The sequence below is a fragment of the Neopelma chrysocephalum genome, unplaced genomic scaffold (genome assembly GCF_003984885.1).
Source record: "Neopelma chrysocephalum unplaced genomic scaffold, ASM398488v2 Primary Assembly neopelma1_24, whole genome shotgun sequence".
Classification (NCBI taxonomy): Eukaryota; Metazoa; Chordata; class Aves; order Passeriformes; family Pipridae; genus Neopelma; species Neopelma chrysocephalum.
The window spans coordinates 36,698,408-36,720,152 of NW_020897693.1; the positions used below are offsets into that span (position 1 = coordinate 36,698,408).

At 37.2% G+C, this 21,745-nt stretch overlaps 1 protein-coding gene and 1 long non-coding RNA gene across 4 annotated transcripts in view; one reads left to right on the forward strand and one right to left on the reverse strand.

Annotated features, from left to right (window-relative positions):
• Positions 1-21,745, forward strand: part of TSHR (thyroid stimulating hormone receptor) — a 64,455-nt gene that overhangs the window by 30,684 nt on the left and 12,026 nt on the right. For all 3 annotated transcript variants that reach the window (XM_027672981.1, XM_027672974.1, XM_027672986.1), the window contains 4 exons: positions 6,912-6,986; positions 8,121-8,195; positions 11,008-11,085; positions 12,083-12,151. In XM_027672981.1, coding sequence (XP_027528782.1) covers positions 6,912-6,986; positions 8,121-8,195; positions 11,008-11,085; positions 12,083-12,151 — 297 coding nt within the window. The remainder of the gene's footprint in view (positions 1-6,911; positions 6,987-8,120; positions 8,196-11,007; positions 11,086-12,082; positions 12,152-21,745) is intronic.
• LOC113962207 lies at positions 1,359-21,571 on the reverse strand. The gene is made up of 4 exons (XR_003532472.1): positions 21,398-21,571; positions 12,539-12,674; positions 2,059-8,900; positions 1,359-1,974 (listed from the first exon to the last, which is right to left on the reverse strand). It is a non-coding gene; the product is annotated as an uncharacterized LOC113962207 (long non-coding RNA).

Here is a 21,745-nt window from a genome sequence, read left to right on the forward strand (position 1 = left end):
TGCCATAAGCAGGCCTCTGCCATGGCTCCCGTGAAGGGAGGGCACACCAGAAGGTTCCAAAATCACTGCATTACCACACCCTGCCAGACCCCAGGCCTGGATGTGCTGTCCATGACTGGGAAGATGCAGGCCTGGGCAGGAGTCAGCAGAGTTCATGGGCACCTACACTCATATCACCTACAGCACAGGCTGTGGGAAGGACATGGTGAGAATGCTTCCTGATCTGCTATAACAAGGGATATAGTAATGTGCACCCCTTATATATCTCACAAGGCACTACTGAAAAAGCAACTGTACACAGACACACAAGATATAAATTTTACTTTTTCTTCTGCACAAGAGTCAAAAATACTACCCAGGGCAAAACATCAGAATTCACAAAAGTCATAGGCAAACCCCCAGCATTTGCAGATAGCCTACAAAGAAGGGCTCTATCACTCAAAAGTGCTTACCCGGTTTTTAAAATATGTTTGGAAAACATTTATCATTTAATCAGGGAATATCCAGGCATCTGGTAACTTACATGGTTGCATATAAGATGTGATAGAAAACAATTTATAAATATGATCATTTTTATGAATTGCTTCCATAACTCCTGATTTGTTAACACTTATCACTGTTGGATTTGATTTACTTTCCAAACAACAGAACTATATGGGGCTAAATTTATATGTTGTGCTATGCATTTGATTAATGTTCTCCATTGACATAGTATTTTCAAAGTATTATTGCTGAAATAATACTCAGTTAAGATATCAAGGTATTTTAAAGGAGATTGAGGTTACCCTAACAGTTTTGAAAAGTCATTTCACAGAGTTCCATTTTTACAGCTTGCTTTTCATTGAACTTTCCTAAAGTGCAATTTTACGTAAATAAAAATAATCTTTTTACCCTAATTTAAACTTATATACAGGGTTTCATTTTAAAAAGATTTGTTTTTAAATATAAGAACTTCTGAGGAGAAAATTTAGTGTTTGTGGAAGGGAGGAACTAATTGCTTTGGCTTGAGTCAAGTGTTATGTGAATAGGCAACCTGTGTTCGTCATGATCCCTGTTTGCCAAGCTTAGTAGTGTGCTTCTGCCTGGATCTTCAGCAATTCATTTTCTTGGTCCTTATTTGGTTCATGTGCCCCTGACCTGATTTTCTTTTCCTTCCAGACTTCAGCTCTCTTTAAGTATAGGTCATATTTTTATGAATCTATGCCTTTCAAGTACTGAGCAACTTCTGCAAACTAAGGATACTGATCACATGCTGTATTTTAATGAGCCAGATCTTATTTCAGTTGTAAATAATGGTAAAAGTCCCACACTATGAAGATGTAAATAAGGGATAAGATTTTGAGGTTTTGTTTTTTTTCCCCAACTGTGTTAAATTGGTCTCACAATGGTTTCTTGTTTCTTAAGTATGTCTGTAAGTCAAACTTAACCTGCTTACAAATTCAGAACTGTCTTTCCCATACAATTACATAAGTATTTATTTTTTCTAGATGAAATTGGGAAAGTGTCTGATTAGCAGTCAGTATTTCTGTGTGGCTGTTTTACTAGTAGAGCTGCAGCTTGATAGCATCACACTAAATAAAAACGTTTTGTAATTAGGTCTTTATTTCTCAGGGAAACATTCCTGTGAAAGGAACTCCAGAAAAATTCACTCTTTCTTTTCCTCTCTTCTCTGTATCTCTGCTCACTCTCCTCTGATCTCTCCCTACTCTCTTATCCTCACTTGAAAAGTATTCTCCTCTTATACAACAACATAAAAAGCTCTCTCAGCATTTGGGAAGAGGCACAAAGGTTATGGTTCAAGTGGCTTGCCCTCACGTATATGACGTCATTTGGAGAGCTGGTGGGGGACCACTCTCCAGCTCTGCAATGAGCTGCAGTGAGATGGAGCCAAGAGCCAGGGCAGCCTCACCATCCTCTGGGCTGGGATTGCACTTCCCTTGGACAGCTTGTGATGCCAGGCCGTGGGATACAGCACTGCAGAAAGAAAGAGTGATAATAAATATATAACAAGCAATTGGAGAGGAAGAGTGAAGAGGTTTGTGGGGGACTGCTGTATACCTGGAGTGAATTTCAGGGCACAGGGATAAGTGCTGTGCAGAAAAATCTTGTTTAAATCTGCAGTCTGGAGGGAGGGAATAGACTGTTGGAATAGCCTAAGCCCGTTTTCTGGTGCCAGTGGTGCAAAGGCTGGACAGGTGCATGCAGATGAAATAACATAAATAGTTTGTCTGTAGGGGGAGAATAAAACCTGGAAGTAGATGTAGAAGTGAGAGAAGCCAAGGAAGCTATAGGCAAAATAAGTCTAAGATGGTAGAGAGGGGCCCCAAGTTATTACAAGAGAGAAGAAAAGAGCTTATTTAAAACACTTCAGAATTTCTGACCTGGATATCCTTAGTCTTTCTAGGTATCTCAGCATAACATGATTATATTGCTACTCTATGGCCAGATTTTACCATCCAAGGAGCCTTTCTGCTGTGCCTTTTGCAACCGGTCTTGTCTATCTCGCATTGGCCTCTTTAGCCACCAGTGCACTTGTAGCAAATGTAGGTAGAGTCCTTACCAAATCTTCGTTCGTGAAGCCTAGCCATGATGGCCAGATTTGTAATTTCTGAATACTGGGCTTAAACAAACTCAAGGATGAGTCGATATTGCAAGGCAGATATGAAAAACAGATCTGGTAAACGAAACTTGGAATCCACTTAAATATATAAATATTTGTGCTTTTTTTAATGTTACTAAATTCATATAGAATGTTAAGTAGCATATTAATATTTCTAGAAGTTACCTGGAAAACATATGTCTCAATTAATTAATTAGACTAATATTTGAATAGTTATTATTAGTTTCATTTTTAGATTCTTCTGGATTTGGAACTAAATAGTTATATCTCTGTAACTGAACATCAGTCCATAATTATTTGTAAGTCTTGACATATGTCTTTATATCATTAAGTGACTTTCTCTGCATATCTGTTCTTGACATGATAAAGTTTTTTGTGTATTTTCTTTAAAAAGCAAAACTGAGATGCTGTTCATGGACAGTCACGTGGTGGTTTGATTGTGAACTTAGTACATTTTTAATTCCTAGTCTGAATGCCAGAACATCAACTGTAAAACATCAATTGTCTTTAAAGGACAAATAAGCCAGTTTTAAATGGTTTATGCACTTCTAAAAATAGAGCAGAAGTTGAGTAGTTTGTAAAGTAACTTTGAAAAATTTTGTAAGTATTCCACAATAATTCTGTTATCCTGTGGGTAGGTAGCAGCCTCTTTCTTTCTTATGAGCATCTGTAAGTAATTTTGGTTAGGACTGCAAAGTCCAATGTTTGTTCAGGGCACCTTTTGCCTTCTTGCGTCAATGGTGAACAAAGATGCCTACTAACTGTCTCAGATTTTTTTAATATCTTAAAAGCACTTAATTCCCAGAAGGACTCAGAATTGTTACATTGCTGTATGCTATGATTAAGATGTGTTTGTAGAGTGTGTCAAAGTTGCATTTCAAAAGTCATTTAAAATCAGTTCTCATAGACACTTAGATATCTGGGAACTAGCTTACTAGACATTTTTAAGTATACTCTTTGGCTTTATCTGCATTTTAGGCAGCTAAGTCTATTAATAGTTTTTCTAGAGCTGCTTTTCAAAGAACCTTAACTTTTTAATTTAGTGAGTTTCAATCTTTTCAACTCACCAATCCATAAAAGCTAAATGATAGTGCAAACCCTGCTTAACGAATTTACTGATAATCAACTTGCTCTTCTTAGCTTTATGGATCCTTTGGGATTAATCTTTACACCACAGGAGTCTTTTGATTACAATTTGAAAAATAGTATCACATAACATTTATGCACCTTTGAGTATATTACTCATGATGGACTATTGTAAAAGAAATTGTGAAATTCAGTTTGTGTATCAGTATCCTGTTAACTGATGAGCTCAGAACAATTCAAATCTCTTTCCTCCTTATCAGCTTAACTTCATAGGCTCCTTTATCAGTGGAGCACTAGATATCCTTTAAATCTGTGATTTTACGGGGGAATTTCTTCCAGTACTCTAAGAGTAACAATGTTTAAATGTTTAATACAAGGACAGAAGTACAGTTTATGAATGGAACTGAAGATCTTTCTCTTTTTCATGCAGATGAGATGAGAGACTACAAATTCAGGCCAGTTAAATGCAGGAGGCACATTTGACTGGACTAGAAGTAGGGAAAATTGGATTTTCCTCTTCATTTTTTTTCCTTAACCATAACATTCACTTTTGTCAAATCACCTTTTACCTTTTTATATCTCTCTTATCCTCTCTCTCATTTATTTTGACTGGAGACTTCTACACAACTGTCTATCTGCTCCACAATGGGCCCTTTTCTTCCTTTTGAGCTTTACAAAGTATAGGATGAAATGCAACTATAAAAAGAGTATATATTAAAGCATACTTCTTTTCTAATCCTAGCATTACCAATTCAACTAAATTGAACAGCAGGGACATAAACCTTTCCCCAGTGTTCAGTTGAATCATATTGATTCCCTTGCTCACATGGTTTAAGCTTTTCTCTCTGTGCTGTCTCATCTGGCAGTTTAAAATATTTTATTCCCAGATTAATTAGGTTTTCATTTGCCTTTTTTAAACAGCACGTCCTCTCATGGCCCAGTTATTTAATAAACCAAACCTGTATCTCATTACATTATTTTGCTCTTTCAATTTTAGTACCATCTGCAGATTTCGAATTCTTACTTCCAGTACTCTCATCCGAATAATTTATGCAGAATAGTATGAATAGCAACAAACCAAAACCTCATGACTCTGTGATACTCCAATGCATTATCCACTTCCAGGCTGAAGGCTGATCTAAAGACTGTCTTTTCCCTGGAATATGTTTGGTCCACAACAGAGCAGCCTGGAAGCTCATGAGTCCAACATTTTGAAGGCAGTCAGTGATGGAAAAAACATGTCAGTTTAAGTTTATGGAGCAAGTTCCACTGCTGGTAGTGTGATAGCTACATAACTAATAAAATAATTTGAAAGAGGCAAGAACTGACACTGAGAGGATTTATTTTAAATACAGAAACACATCTACAGTTCAAGGTAGCTAACAGACATGAATATTTGAATGCAGCACTATAGTAGCAGTACTATAGCTATTAATGATATCAGTTTAACACGCAAGTAAAAGGTAAATCCTCATTTCCCTGCAGTGTTGTAGTAAACAGAATAAAAACTGAAGACTTGAAGGTGGAGCAGGACTGTTTTGTCAATACAACAGTATATAGAGAGGTTGAAGTCTTCGTACTGGTATCTACATACTATTTTACCTACTGTCTTCTGTCTCTTTTCCCACTTTGATTTCTTAGACAACTTGTCTGGGTTGATTTTATCCTGTAAAAATAATTCCAGTGGCAGTTAGCCTTAAACTCTGATTTTCTGATTCTTATATTGTGTAGATTACTTGGCACTGTTAGGCCATGGCAAATTAAATACTACTGGTTTCTGCCTACTGAGTTTCTGTCCAGTGGTAGCACTTCTTGGACTGACTTAAGACCAGAACATCATCCACATCACCTGCACCACTATGCCATCTTTACCTGTCATCTTCATCAAATTTCTATATATATGTAGGCCAAAGTGCTTTCTTTAGCCTATTGCTCCACTGCTAGCATCAGGAAGAAGACTGGCACCATTCTTTCTGTATGGTTTCTAAATTAAAAAAGGCTGAGTGTTGTTCCAGCAGTGTTATGAGACCAGCGTCCAGAGCTGGTTTAAGATAAAGAAAAAATATGCATAAATGTCTATATTCTTCTGGAGACAGTAAAGAGACCAGGAAATTAAAAGTCTGCATGCGATGGGTGAGGGTATGTGTGACTTTTTTAATAAAAGATGAAAATTCAGTAGCTCTACTGAGTCTAGACAGGGAATTTTGGCACAGTCTGATTGGTGCAGGCAGACTGCTAACCGCCATTGGGCATAGAAAAGAAAGAAATCCACTAGAAAACAGAGGAATTAGAAAGATTGAGGGAAATTACATTAAGGGAAGAGACAAACATTTCAGAGAAACGGGGAAGAGTCATGACTCCAGGCAATGACCATGATAGCTGGAGGGGCAGCAGCCCCATCTAAACACCTACAGAAAGCACCCATCGTGGCCATAGCTGTGATTAGTGTCAGACTGGTTTTTTAACATGTGCAGACTAAAAAGCTACTTGTACACGAAGCTGTTGCCTGGGTAGAAGTATTTAAAGACATAACCATGGGCAGAAGGTGTAAGGAATGAAGCCCATGTTATGTTTTGTGTCATTATACAGCAGAGGTACACTATCCTCTAAACTGCTGGACATGGCTATACAGTGAATAGTGTGTGCATTTCAAGTCTCAGAACAAAGTTAATTTAAGTGACCTGAGCCATCTTTTGATGAGTTCTGAAGAAGAAACAGGAAATATAATACAAAATACTGTTAGACACATGAAGAAAGTAACCAGAAAAATAGAACATAAAATTATAAGCTATACAGGTCATTGTAATTTGATAGGATTATTATATATAAATACTGAAAGTTTTACTTAACTTTTCTTTTTACTCAACTTTGCAGTCACAAAACACTCACCATGTTCAAAGTAATAGCCATTAACACAGGGTACTTGTTTTGATTTTAGGACCATGTAGACAAAAGATCCATAATCAAATCTCAGGTGCTTCTTACCCCCTTGCTTCAAGTAGCCAGTCTCCAGGATGGCATCTATCCAGATGATAATGCATCACTGTAAGATTGTTCAGAATGCATAGTGGTCTTGGGCTAGCACTGGCTAGTACAAAAAGCTTGTTGCATGAGTTAAGTCCCTGAAAATTCATTTTAACATTTCTGATTTCTGTTGGGATAAGTAATTAAATATTAATTATTAATGTTCCTCTCTTTTTTACAGTGAAATTCGAAATCTTAGAAACTTGGATTACATAGATCCAGATGCGTTTAAGAACCTCCCAGTTTTGAAATACCTGTAAGTATTTAGCACCTGTAACAAGTTGGCACTTAAATCTCACAGATGACTCCTTACATTATAGCAGTTTTGTTTCTTTACATTTCATTTCGGAACTGATTGCCATGTTTTTCCCTGTTGCTTTATTTTAATGACAGAAAGCCAGATAAGGTATGGGTTGGAATTTTTACTACTTTTGTAAGAAAGGAAAACATTCAAAAATTCATCAGTAATTTTCCCATTTGTCTTATTGATTAAATATCTAGAACACAATAATGTTCCTTGGCAAAATTCCACAGCTAGTTTCTTCTTATGATAAGTGCTGTCATTCTCTATTTTTGTAGGGAATAGTGGGAAGAAGGGACACAACAGATATATACTTATCTTTTTGTTAGATATTTACACAGGATTTTAAAGCAAACCTGTCAGTCAAATGTGAAAAGCCCACCTATATACACCTGATTTCATACAACATCTAAGGCAGAAAGAAATTGTGAAAAATTCCCATGAATCTCTAAAGAAACTTCTCTGATTTTGAGTAATGTTTGGAAGACACTAGGAAGGGTTCTCTCTGCGTCTGGTGGGGGCTGGGGCAAGGAGGAAAGATTTTTCCAGGTTTCTCCTATAGATATGAAAGCAACAAAAAAAGAAAGTAGTAAAAAAATTTCATTTCAGGAAAATAGTTTTAAAGATAGAGAACTATACTTTCTTAAGTTATTTCCACTATACAGGAGTTGAGAAAGAAGGAGCATTAAGCATATTCACATTTTAAGACAGTTTCCCTTTTTAGAGCTATATGATCAGCTCTTAACCACAATGAAAGATAGAGGATTTGGGGGTCCAGACTATTAGCAGAAGCAGCCTTAAACTCTCAAGTGAAACCTCACAAGCTACTTCCCTCTGCAGATCTGCTTAGCTGTCTTATTAGTCTGTGTTCCCATTTTTTAGATTCTATAATTTATCATAAATCTGTTATTTTGAATTTTTTCAATTGTTCTTGCATTCTTTTATTTTGGACAGTTGATTATAAATTAATCAATTGACAATAGAGAGGATGAAATAACCATCCCACATTGTCAAACACTTTAAATACATTTTTTGTTGTTGTTCAGTGATCCAGTACATGTAATTTTTTCTGTTTCTCCTTTCTTTTAGTGGTATTTTCAATACTGGACTCAAAGTATTTCCAGACCTCAAAAAAATCTACTCATTTGATGTGAATTTTTTACTGTAAGTATCCGTCCTCACAGCTGGTTAGAATAACTGCCATCCTCAGATCCCAAGAAACCTACAATGAAGGATTCTGATTTTAAGAAAAATATCAAATAAGTCTGATAAAGAAGTTTTCCTCAAGCTTTATTTAAACGGTCATTAGTACCAAATGTGGGAAATGCCAGGTCACCTAGCACAATACATTTGATCTGGATTAGAGACATGGACACACAAGAACATTCATGATACACAACTTCTACAGGCCTTTTGCTTTTATTTTGGTTTTGGTTTTGTAATGGCAGTGCAATTCCTGAATTAATGTGAAGTCAGAACAATGTGACACACAGGACCTGAGCTAGCATACATCCTGCTAACATGAAGTTGTTATGCTATCAACATTCTTCCAAAAAATTTGTGCCGGCATGGTGAAGCAAATTGCAGAACAATTTCTTTAAGAAAGAGAATAGGAATACAAATGGGGAAAAGGAGGTCTCCTACTGTTATACTTAAAGGTGTTTCAGAAATGAAGAGTTCTGCTTTGAACTCTAAAAAAAAAGCAGGTGTTTCTTGGTATTCAAAAAGCAAAGACAACATCCATCTTTGTGCACTAATCTGCAATTTAGGTTCAAATTCTGGGTCGTAATCAAGACAAGGAAGAAGAGCATCTCAGATGAAGACTTGCAGGCTGACACAAGATAAAAGTGTCTTGGTCACTTCTTGGTCCTAGAGAAGAGTTAGAAATCTTGTATTGTAGCAGTTTTCAGATGGAAGAGGCTTGAATGCTGTATGTGCTAGACAAAAGGCTATTAAAAATAAGCAGTATTATGCGAGAAGGTGACTTGCAAAGACATAATGGATGATCTATCCCAGGTATTGTTTCAGTGCTCCCAAGGGGCGTTCTTGGTCAAGAATGGTCAGTTCCCACTGCATTCACCATTCTGCCATTGGCAAGATGAACCTGAGAGCAATGTAGAAATGCTGCTTGTTCTGCTAAAAAGTCTAGACCTCTAGTAAGCAATGAGATCTTCCCTCCCAAGGATCTTCCAAAACTAGAGGTAGGCCTTGTTCTAACTCACACTCCATAACCTGTAGCTGTTATGCTCACCTTGGCTGTAGGCCCCCAAGATTCAGAACTCTGAGATACACCTATATCTTGAGAACTATTAGGGAGTTTCTCAAGACCAAAAGGGCTTTAGCTTAGATTAAGCTCTACTAGATTGTAAATTACATACTACACTTCCAAAGTAGAGAGAATCAAGAATTTAATAGGCTAGATGAAACAGAAGCAGTTTATACAACCATCTGTGTTCTTACTTCCAACCAACTCAGTGCCTTTCTAAGTGGCAGAAAGCAAAACATTATTGTACTTCTACCTTGAATTTTTTTTTATAGAGATCACTAATAAAAGATAAATATAGGTCTTATATGCTACAGACTTTTTAAAGAGTAGAGCTGTACTTTCAAGGGAGATACTTCTATGTTGTATATTTCTAAACATTGCTATTCAAAGAAAGGTAGCCTTTTTGTTTCTTTAATCAAGAAAAAAAAGCTCTTGAAAAATAATAAGTCTCTAAATAATGAATAAGGTATAGTGGGAGAAAAAGCATTCATTATATTACTGTTTGTCTTTGAGGTCAAGCAACTTACAAGTAAACATTTATTTAGAAAAGTGAACCAATCCGAAAAACATCAAATCAATATAACTTCTGGCGAAAACCACCTATCAGTGAAAATTACTTGGAATTAAAATGGCTGTAGTACTGCTCAGCGTTAGCATACATGTATGCAGATATATAGCACAGAAAAGAAATAAAATTGTTCCTGGCACACAGGCAATTGTTAGGACTTCTCAGCCTATGGACCTTAGGGATTGGCCTTATAAGACCATATCTAATCCACAAGCTGAAGAAAAGAAAAATTTGCAAAATATTTTGGTTTCCAGACTACAACATGATTCAGGAAAATCAGAAGAAGGACAATAAGACACTTTGCTCTGCCCTTTGTTTCTACCAGCTTTTTCCTCTCTCCTTTTTCCAGTTTAGTCGTAGTAAATCTCTTCAGTTCTTCTTTCTATTGTTTGTTATCAACAGAGTTTCGGCCTGAAAATACATAGTATTTGTTAAGAATGCAGAGTAGGAGTAAAAAAGTATTTAAGAAACGACAGATAATGAAATAGTCATTTGGACAAGAGAAGAATCATTAGATTAGATCCCATAGTAAGTTATTTCACTTGTGCTAGATGCAGTTCTTTAAAGTGCAATGCCTCTGTCCTGAATAATGTATTATCTGATGTCTTATCTGACCTTAGAGAGCAGGATTTCAGCTCTAAAGCCATTTGAGTTGTTCAATTCACACTGCAGCATTATTCAGTCTGCTAATTCTCTGGCTTATGAGACCAGGGACCTGTCTGTGCCATTAGCCACTATAATCACACAGGCTGGTACACCTCACCAGGACTACAAAACCCATCCACCTCACAAACTCTCTTCCTGGATGCTGGAACATGCTCAATTCTTCATCCCACATGTATACTCTGGCCTTAGATATAACTAAAGAGGTTATTCTTTAAAAATTTTATTTATTTTTAAATAAATAAATGTTTATTTAAGTAAATTTAAATTTATGATAGATAATAAACATTATTTTTATTAATTTTAATATTATTAATTATATAATAATATATATAGAATAAATTTATTTATTTAAATAAATGAAGTTTTATTTTAAACTTTCATTTATTATCAAGGCAGAGAAAAATTAATAACAAAGATGTTCTGGAGAAGCTCTGTTGGGCAGATGTTTCATTGTGATATTTTGTCTCCTTTTGCAGTGAAATTGCAGATAATCCTTATATGACTTCAGTGCCTGCAAATGCTTTCCATGGGCTTTGTAACGAATCTCTAACCCTGTAAGTTCTTCCAGTTTAAGTCACAAGGCAATGACCTCTCTGGTAATGCATATAGTAAAATGTTTAAAAAAATTATCCCTGTCCTATTCTTTGGTAGTTTGTAACAGAGAAACACTATAGACAGGCAGTATCCATAATTTAGTTTGCATAAATCCTGTACTTTGACAGCTATTTGAACCAGTCCTGCTGCTTTTCTTTAAACTGTCTTGATTAAAGTGGTTTTGGTTTTGTATGACCCTAATGCCAGTGAATTATTATATTGGAGAAAATCAAATGAAAATGTTTGCAAAGTTTTCCCCCTGTAAAGCTACAGCATGGTTAGAAATGTGCCTAACTCTTTTTGCAACCTAAATAACTCATACCATGAAAACTAATGGATGGCAAACATTAGAAGAGTCATATTTGAAAGAAAATTGTTAAATAAAGTTCAATTATGCAAGTCATAGTCAATGTGAGCCACAAGAAAGGGAGCGAAAATTACTGTAACGAGTTATGACCTGAACTGGGGGGGGGAAGAGCACTAGAACGCAAATTAATGACTTCTAAAGAAATTCTAAAAAAAATCCCATTTTGCTCTAAGGGAGAAAAAGAATGCACTCTAAAAATTCAGGCACACCTGATAGTAAAATCAGACCTGTTTTGATAGTTGTTAGTTCCTTTAGCCTTCCTTAATCAATCATACAAGGATTTTGTTTCCTTGCTTTTAGTTTGATGGTGGGAAAGTTATAGCACAGTGGTTTAGTCTCATTCTATCATTGCTGTAAAAAGAGGTAAAACATGGCACACCTGCCACATGGTATCCTTGAATCAGGTACATTCAAGAATACTTCTGGGCATTTGGTTTGACCTTGCACTGTAACTACTTCTTCTTCAAGAGATTAAAATTAACCCATCCATAAATGAGCTGTTGCCAAAAAAGATGATACATAAGATGTTAGGTATTCAGGTATTGAAGCAACCCAAAATAGACTAATTTAATATTTTTTTTTCCTTGCAGCAAACTCTACAATAACGGTTTTACCAGTATTCAAGGCCATGCTTTTAATGGGACAAATCTGGATGCTATGTAAGTAGCAGATCATTCTCTTCTTTCAGAAGAAAAAAACCAACCTTTGATGTTTATTCAAGGTTCTGAAACACATATCTTATTCTAATGACTTTTAAGAAGTAAAAAGAGGATGTTAATTTCAGCCAGCAACAAAAATATTGTCGCTTAATGTCTTTTCCAGTGTGTTTTCATTTGGTATGTATATTTATAGCTCAGAAATAAAATCATGGTAGGTAATTCCAGTGTGAGTTTTGTGCTGGCTTGAAGCTACAATAAAATTTCGTTTGATCAGTAACTTTTCTAAGACAATTTGGAAGATAATTATGCTGTTGTTCTTACATGACTGTTTATTTTAGTAATTGTAGCATTGATAACTGTAGCAGCTCTTTCACAGAAATCTCTTACCTGCATAAAAGAGAATGGTGTAAGCTGCTGGGAGCAATTCAGAGGAACCAGTCACTTGTATCAGAAATGAGAGATGCACATCTCAAAAGCATGAATCATCCATTTCATATTTCCCTACACCTTCTTATTGTATTTTCTGGAAAATTAACACTTAGTGAGTGAATATCCTTTTTACACCATACCCCAAGTCATCTGACTCAATCATTAACACAGAATAAATCTCAATTCCAGAGGCTCCATTCATTTTGGCAGAGCTTACTGTGGTCCTACAGGGGCTTTCCTGAAGAGTCTGGCGGTCAATCTCATGAATAAAGAGATTTCTTCATCATGAGCTCTTAAATTAACCAGAGAGACATGGTGATAGATATGCTTATTTTCAGTACTTTATTTCAAATTGGGCTTAAATTCTGTAAGAATATCATTAGAGTATCCTTCATGTGGTCTTAATTTTTCCAAACTTCCTTTTTTACCTTAACAGCTAGCTAGACTTAAAGTTTGAAAGGTTTGAGTTAAACTAAAGATCTGGAACAGACTTTATTTTACTCACATTAGTTCAGTTACTTTGAACTTTCACATGAGAAAGGAAGTTTCTCATGACGACATAGTGTTTGTACTACCGCCTGCAGAAATCGCAAGATATAAAATATGGCAAAATGAATCCAGTGTCTTGACTGAATCCCTCTAAACTGTACACAGCAATACTTAAAACCTTTCTAAGCCAATATATGAACTGCGTTGGCTCTTCCATTTCTTACATTTTGATGAAACACAGATTGGAAACTATTTTGTAGCAATTTTTCTTTATGCTTCTCTGATAGTGTGCAAGTGCCATTGTTTCTGGCCTCTTTGGAATTCTCATTATTATTAAAGAATCAAGTGAAAATGTAGTTTTAGAAGATCTGGAGTCCTAAACATCTGTTATTGGACTGAGAACTAGAGAAGCAGACAACACATACTATCTTCTGTAGATACTGCTTGCTCGCTTTCTTGTAGAAAAAAAATTTGTAATTAGTATTCTTTAAGGATATTTAAGTATTCTTTAAGGCTTTGAGAGTAGGGGGCAGGGAGATCTTGATAGACTTGAGATCTGGGCAACCACCAACTACAATTAGTTTAACGGAGCAGTTGCTTGATTCTCCATCTGGCACAGTGTAATCCTGGTTATACATACAATGTGGAACAAGAAGCTGGAGGGAGCCTTGCAGAGGGAGATCTGGGAGTTGAAAGTTGAACATGAGTCAGCAGTGCCCTGGCAGCCAGGAGGGCCAACTGGGGGGCATCAGGCAAAGCATCGCCAGCCGGTCAAGGGAGGGGATTGTCCTGCTCTGCTCTGCACTGGTGCGGCCTCACCTCTAGTGTTGTGTGCAGTTTTGAGTACCACAATATGAGTGGGACAACAAATCATTAGTGTGTGTTCACAGGAGACCAATCAAGATGGTGAAGGGCCTTAAGGGCAAGAACCTGAGGTCTTTGCTTGTTCAGCCTGGTGGAGAGAAGCCAACAACTTCCTCGAGGGAGGCAGTGGAGGGGCAGTGGAGGGGGAGGTGCTGATCTCCTTTCTCTGGTGACCAGCAATAGGACTCAGGAAAATGGAATGAACCTGCATCAGGAGAAGTTCAGATTTGACATAAGGAGAAGGTTCTTCACTGAGAGGGTGGTCAGATCACTCTCATGGGGAGTGGTCACAGCACCAAGACTGTCAGAGTTCAAAGCGCATCTGGATGATGGTCATATTCATATGATTTTGGTTTTGGTCATTCTGCAAGAAACAGGGAGTTGGACTCCATGATACTTATGGGGGCCTTCTAACTGGTTATATGGATATGCTCTACGATTCTATGATCCTAAGTGAATCTTTCCAGAGACTGGCTATGATGCCCTAGTTAATCAAATTTAAAAAAAAGAAAAAAAAAGAAGGAAAACTACCAACAAAACAACAAAATAACTAGAACTAGACTTATGTTCATGGCTTTATCTACCAGCAGTAAAAATGGTTTACTACAAAAAACACTTTTCTAATTAAATCATTTGACATTTACTTGGAGCAAAGCACTACTCCAGATTTGCAAGGCAAGCTAGGGAGCTGAACATCAGTGGTAAAGACTTTATCTGTTTGATAAACTACATTGAAATTTCTAAATTAATTTTCTGAAGTAGTTTGGTTACCATACAACAAGATAAGGTATAATTTTGCTAAGTGCAAGCTTGGAGATTTGTTGTTTCTAGCAGCAGCATAAAGCTAATGCAAAAGGCAAATATTTCATTTTCTCTATTCTGATATTTCTAATTTGAACTTCTCTTTACCTACCACTGTAGAGTTAAGGAAGTACCTGTTTTTCTCTGTGTTTGATTCAAAGGCCTTTGAACTTGACAGAAATAGGAGCAAAAAAAAACTAACAGGAAAAGGGTGACGGATATTTGAATGGGTTTGGAATGATGATCTCAAGGAGAAAAATAAGTAAAAAAGGAAAACAATAAAAAATAATAATAAATTTTTGACAAATTATTCAAAGACTCCATGTTCCATCCATAAATCAGAAGACATTTTGGGAATCTCTGAGGCTACCTTCTCCTATGCACTGTGCCTTTCTAACACTCTTGCAGTATTAAAATGGCTATGAAATTCAAGGTCAAAAAAATCATTGCAGATATAGGCATGAAACCATGCATAAATGGTTTCCATTATCATCCTGAGTAATGGCACTACCTAACTGATTATCTCATCCAACAAGGAAGTGTGTTTGATAACAAACCACAGTACTGGTGTACAAGATTTATAAAGGTGGAGAAGTAAGAAATCAGGAATGAAGGGCTGAGTGACACTTTTACTGAAATGCATTCATCTGAAACTTGAATCCCTCATTCTAACTCATCATTAAGGTCCATAAACTGCATCACTCCTGCAGACTTCTGCAAGTGGTGCTGCTCCACCAGTGTTTATTTCTGTAAGGAAATTGGTGAGGAAAAAAGAGATTTTAAAACATATTTCTAGTGAATGGCAAAATATATTTGTGATGAGCTTTTACAGAGCTCTCTAAAGTACTGAAATGGAAAATGTGCAATCTCAAAATCTAATTACAAAATTAAACTCTAAAAGAATATATTTACTTCGGTATACACTTTCAGGGTTCACTTATAATGCTTGGCTCAGCTCAGAGTCAAGATAAACAATTGTGTGGAAAAATTATGCGATGAATCCTTAGTACTGCTTACTTACCAATGCATTTCTTTTGCCTGTTCTCCCTTTCTTTAACCTTAATTTCATAACCCAGCTGGATGCATAGATACATTAACATGTTACACGTACAGAGCCCATTTAATGCTGTAGTGGTGATACTTAAATATGTGGCCAACATATTTATCTTCTCCTTGTTTCTTAAGCTCTGCTGCCTTATTTTAAAACTAGAAGCTGAAAGCAGGCAAGCAGACACTAATAATTCCATCAGCTAGTGCGGTGTTCCAAGTAGGAACTTTGGTAAATTTACTTCTTTTTTAACTAAGTGACCCTTTGGAAGGAAATTTTGCAAAATCTCCCCTTTTCCCTAATCTGTCTGTTCATTCTTATTCCATCATACCTCGTGAAGATAAAATTGGTTGTGGGACTGCAGTAAAACCTTATTGGTGAAACAATCCAGCTTTATAAAAAAAAAAAGGATGGTGTGCCCTGCAACACAAGGGCATGGCATGAATGACTGTGGACTATGAAATGAGAGAAACAGAAATCTTTCACACTTAAAGAAAGGTATGTGGCACTCACTATATGCTCTTTAGTTGAAGGCAGCTGGTCAGAATTTTTCATTCATATTTTTTAACCCCAGAAGAAAGTACATTTTTGGTAAAAATAAAATTATCTTCAGATTTTTCAGTATTTTTCAGTTTTTCATCTCAGTTGAAGCTTTTGAACATTTTGAATATTCAGGATCCTGTTTTCCTTTAGGCAACTCTTGCTTTTCACGTTTGCTCTGCATATCCAAAATAGTATCCTTAAAGAGCTCCCAGAATGTTCTCAATGATGTAACTTTTGTACTTTTGCTTTTTTTTAAGGAAGTTTTCTCATATATATTTATTTCTACCTTTCGGAGACTATAGCTGTGTTTGCCTCTTCAGCTTTTTTGGTCATAGATAATTGCTGACTATCAATACCTGGTGGTTGCTCTTCTAAAAGAGACTTGAGGCACTAACATTTTGAAACAGAGTGTGCATGCCACTCAAGATGAAATCAAAGGCTGCTTTTCCTCATGTGGACTTTCTAACCTGTTGCTTTATGAAGCATGCATTGGTAATGTCTGAATACTCAGTATCTCTGTCATGCCCTGACATGACATTGTCTGGTTTTACAAAGCACTTGAAATGTCCTCTTAGTGTTTCATGCCCTCAGAAGGTCCTGCTCAGCACACTGCACTCATGTTGTTTTCTGGTGGGAGAAAACAACCCTGTATTAGTCACTGGTATGGTTACCTTACTGATCTGACTGGATTTAAAAAAGGGGAAAAAAGCCTTCATTTACTTACAGCACCACGAAACCACCAGCATCTCCTGCTCCAGAATCAGCACTCACTACTACAGTTTCTGGCATACTTTGCTCTGTGGTATTCATGTCTATCTGATTGGCATCTATGAACTCTCCAAAATGACTATTATTCTAGTGTCCCCACTGAGGTTAGATATTACACATCAACTATGTGATTTCTAAGACTTTAAACATTTGTTCAGACATGTGGATACCACTGTTGTGGTTTTCTCTTCTGCAGTGTATTTAAGTGACATTCTATATCATTTAGCTATCGCTAATGGCAGGATTAAAGGCAGTCTCAGAAGGAACTATACTGGCGCTACATAAGCTTTCTTTCTCAAACTAATATCTACCAAAGTCTTATTCTTTCCATTTAAAAGCGGTACCTATCAAAATAAAAGAGCTTAAACAACTGAAATCAATTAGCATCAGGAAACTGTACATTCTGATGGGCCTGACTCATTGATGTGAAAACTGGCAGCTAACACTGCAGCCCCTCCTTAGTAACACATGGTTATGAACTTCCCAAAGTCTCTAGCTGTTTCCATTTGTAAGTTTGAAGGTTTATTACTTACTATGATGCTCAAATATCAGGGGAAAATATTTTGAAATTGGACAAGCAATTATCTGGTTGTATAATAGTGTCTAGTTACTAAAGCAGACAGGTTTTGTTAGGTCAAGCAGGTTTTTGTGTCTTTCAAAACTATAACCTAGATGTTGAAATCTTGGATTAATTCTTAAGTCTTGCTCTGGTTTTAATTTTTGTATTTGTTTTGCAGATAAAATCATGAGGAAATTTGTACACTGAAGGAAATGTTCACAACAATAGTGTGCCATTTACAGAATACGAAAGTCAGTTTCAGAAAACACAAACACCAAGCAATACTAGAGTGCCATATATTTCTAAAGAATAAAAGCTTCTTTCAAACAACAATAGCAGAAGGTGACATAAGCTATTTTCCTCTGCAAGAAACAAGGCTTAAGTCATGGGCAATGTCCAATGAATAACATGCCAGAAGCATTATTCTGGTTTGGCTCCCTCAGACTTTCTATTGTGTAACGCAGATGAAGTGCATTTACTTCTCATTTCTCACTATGGTGATCAATATAAGCTTATATTCAGTGACTGTTATGAAAAATTTGCCAATGACTTCAACCAGGACAGATTAGAATCTTTACTTGATTTTTTCCACACCTTGGCTTGCCAGCTGGTCAAGGCAGGAGACTGTCCTGCTCTGCTCTGCTGTGGCCTCATCCTGAGTACCGTGTGCAATTTTGGGCAACAAAACAGAAGAAAGATATAAAGCTATTAGAGACCTACAGAGGGCTATAAAGATGGTGAAGGGTCTAGAGGGGAAGCCTCTAGAGGAGCACCTGAGGTCACTTGGTGTGTTCAGCCTGGAGAAGAGAAGACTGAGGGGAGACCTCATTGCAGTTACAACTTCCTCGTAAGGGGAAGAGGAGGGGCAGACACTGATCTCTTCTCTGTGGTGACCAGTGACAGGACCCAAGGGAATGGCCTGAAGTTGTGTCAGGGGAGGTTTAGGTTGGATATTAGAAAGAGGTTCTTCATCCAGAAGGTGGTTGGGCACTGGAACAGGATCCCCAGGGAAGCGGTCACAGCACCAAGCCTGACAGAGTTCAAGAAGTGTTTGGAGAATACTCTCAGGCACGTGGTGTGATTCTTGGGGCTGTCCTGTGCATGGCCAGGAGTTGGACTTTGATGATCCTTGTGGGTCCCTTCCAACTCAGAATATTCTGTGATTCTGTGAACTTTATGGACACCCTCTGAAATTTGTTGTGACCATCTTTCTATTGCACTTTTTGCCTTCCTAGTTACATCACAAGTTCTTTTGTAAATGTTTATAATAGAATACCAAACATCCCTCCCTGCTTGAGGCATTAGTACCTGCATAGATAGAATCAAATTCTTTCTCCTTTTATTTTACTTAATTTCTTTAATAGGTTTGGTCATCTTATCATTTCTGTGCCAACTGCACTCAAATTTTATGAAATTACTCTACCCTGTGAAACATTACCTCCATAATGCAGCCTGTCTGCAATTCTTGTTAAGCTTCTGTCCTTTAGTCAGACTGAGGACCATATTGTTTTCTCTTGAGCAATGTTTTATGGTCATCATCTGCAGTCATCTTTTTATTCATTCTTGCCTTACAAAGCCTCCACTAGCCCTGTGCCCTTGCTGGTAATATGTCAAGTAATCCTGAAGCTTGTGGTTATTGGGTCTGGGTCATCCCTTGTTGCCATACTTTTGTCTCTATGAGTTTCTCCTCCTGCTTCTCCTGGACCTGAGTTATTGCAGTCTGTGGGCCTTGCTGCTCTCCCAAACTTCAGCCTCATGCTTTCATCTGCGGTTTGCTACTGGGGCAATTACACTTTACCCTTTCCACTATGCAGAAAATTGATAAAATTTATAAATGGAATAGTCAAAAGTGCTACAAGTTTCTCCTGCCTAAGCACCTTAGTCCTTCAGAGCCTTTACAGGACTGATCATTTTGCCATTACTTCATCAAGGGAAACAGACATGTTCCTCTAAAGCCTTCCTTGACAACTTTCTGTGTTCTCCTCCTTAATGGGTTGAGTGCATTTCTGCCCCAAAGTGTGGTCCTGCAACTGTACCACCCCTTTTGCTGCCTTTTTTCAACCTTCTCTCAGAGGTCCTTTCTCATCATAGTACAGAAACAAAACACTTAGACTGTTTTGTCTTCTTGCTTCTTGTCTTCATTCCCCTCAGCCAAAGGAGCTAGATGCTCCTCCATCCTCCTCCAGGGACTACTATATATGGCAAATGATTCTTAATCTCATCATAAGATTTCAAATTCCATCTAAATTAAGTTAAAAGGCATGACTAGGTTTGATGTCTGCAAGTTGTTTCGTAAACATTGTGACAGAAGTTGATTGAATTAAGTAAAAACACCACCCAGAGTTTAATTGCTGTCTTAGGGAAAGAATTATCACAGTAGTATCCATGTGTACATGTATAAACAGACACATGTATGTACTATGTATACATTGCAACCTAATCTTCGATTTCTTTTCTTTGCTCAGCTAATTCAGCATATTCCCATCTGTGTGTTTAGGAGATCTAGCTGCACGTAACTGCAATCCTTCTCACTCCTAGATAACCAGGAGGAATCACCTCATCAAGGAAATTAACATTCCTATTGTGTTTTGTGAAGTACATTTTAGCTGGACAGTTGTTCCAAACCCACATTTTTAATGTGTCAAATATACCCAACTAATACATATTTGTATATTTATCCTCATTTCAGCTGGAATAGAATTAATTTTCTTCCTAGTAGCTGGTACAGTGCTGTGTTTTGGATATAGTATGGGATTGTTCTCATGTTGATAACACACTGATGGTTTCAGTTGTTGCTGTGCAGTGCTTACCCTAAGTCAAGGACTTTTCAGTTTCCCGGTCTCTGCCAGTGAGCAGGTGCGTAAGAAGCCGTGAGGGAGCATGTCCAGGACAGCTGATCTGAACTGGGCAAAGGGATATTCCACACAACAGAACATCATGCCCAGCATATGAACTGGGGGCACTTGGCTGGAAGGGCCCAAGTGCTGCTGGGGGCCTGACTGGGCATCAGTCAGCGGGTGGAGAGCAATGGTATTGTGAAACATTTGAGGCTTTTGGGGTTTTATTTCTGTCTCTCTTTTTGCTGTCTCCCTTTCCAGTACAATTTTTTTCCCAATTATTAAGTTGATCTTATCTCAACACACATGTTTTTCCTTCTTTCCAACTCTACTCTCCAACCAGGGGGAGGTGGGGGGTGTGCCAGCAGCTGAGTGGTTCTTAGTTGTCAGCTGGGGTTAAAACACAACACTGTGCTTCTGCTGCTCCTGCAGCAGGGTTTTTCGTACACCTACAATTGTGGAGCTAGTGAAGCCAATTATTTGTCCTAAGTCTTTTCACAAAAACTATAAATTCTACTGGGCCGTTGGGAACAAAAGTCTCAGACAGAAATGCATAGCCTCTCGGATGCAATTTGGAACTTTACTGAATTACCTGCAATAATAATCCATGTATCTATAAGTGTTTCAAATGACAGTTTCAGACCATGGTAAACAAGAATCCAGCTTAAAAAAAAATAAAATCAAGATTAATTCTAGATCAGTCACTTTTAAATCTAAAACCCCATAAATTAATTTAACATTGATTGTGCTATTTGGGTTATGTTAATTTTTTGAGTGTTCAGTAGCCTTGCATTACCTGTCTTTAACCATGCACCTTTAACTCAACTCTAAATTCCCTACTCCTGAATCCATAGTTTGCTATACATCAGTTTACAGAGTGATGGGAATTAATGTCGGCCTTTGCCTACCTCAATCATGTAATGATAGGAGAAATTTGCAGCTTTACACATGTCAGGAAAGTGTGGGCTGGATACTCAGGAAATTGTTCATGGTTTTCCCAAGACTTTAGCATTATTTTTTTACTTTGAAGTTCCTCTCCTTACTCCCACTCTTGCTCTTATAACACAACTTCAGTCTTAACTTTTGACCTGTATAAGGAAACCTACTCTTCACTATGGGGATTTTAAAGCATTTAAAACTTTTATCAAACTCAAAACACAGAGGAAATTATTTTCCTGCTTGTTCATGATTTGCTAGCTTAGTTGGTTAGACCATGATACTAATAATGCCAAGGTTGTGGGTTCGATCCCTGTATG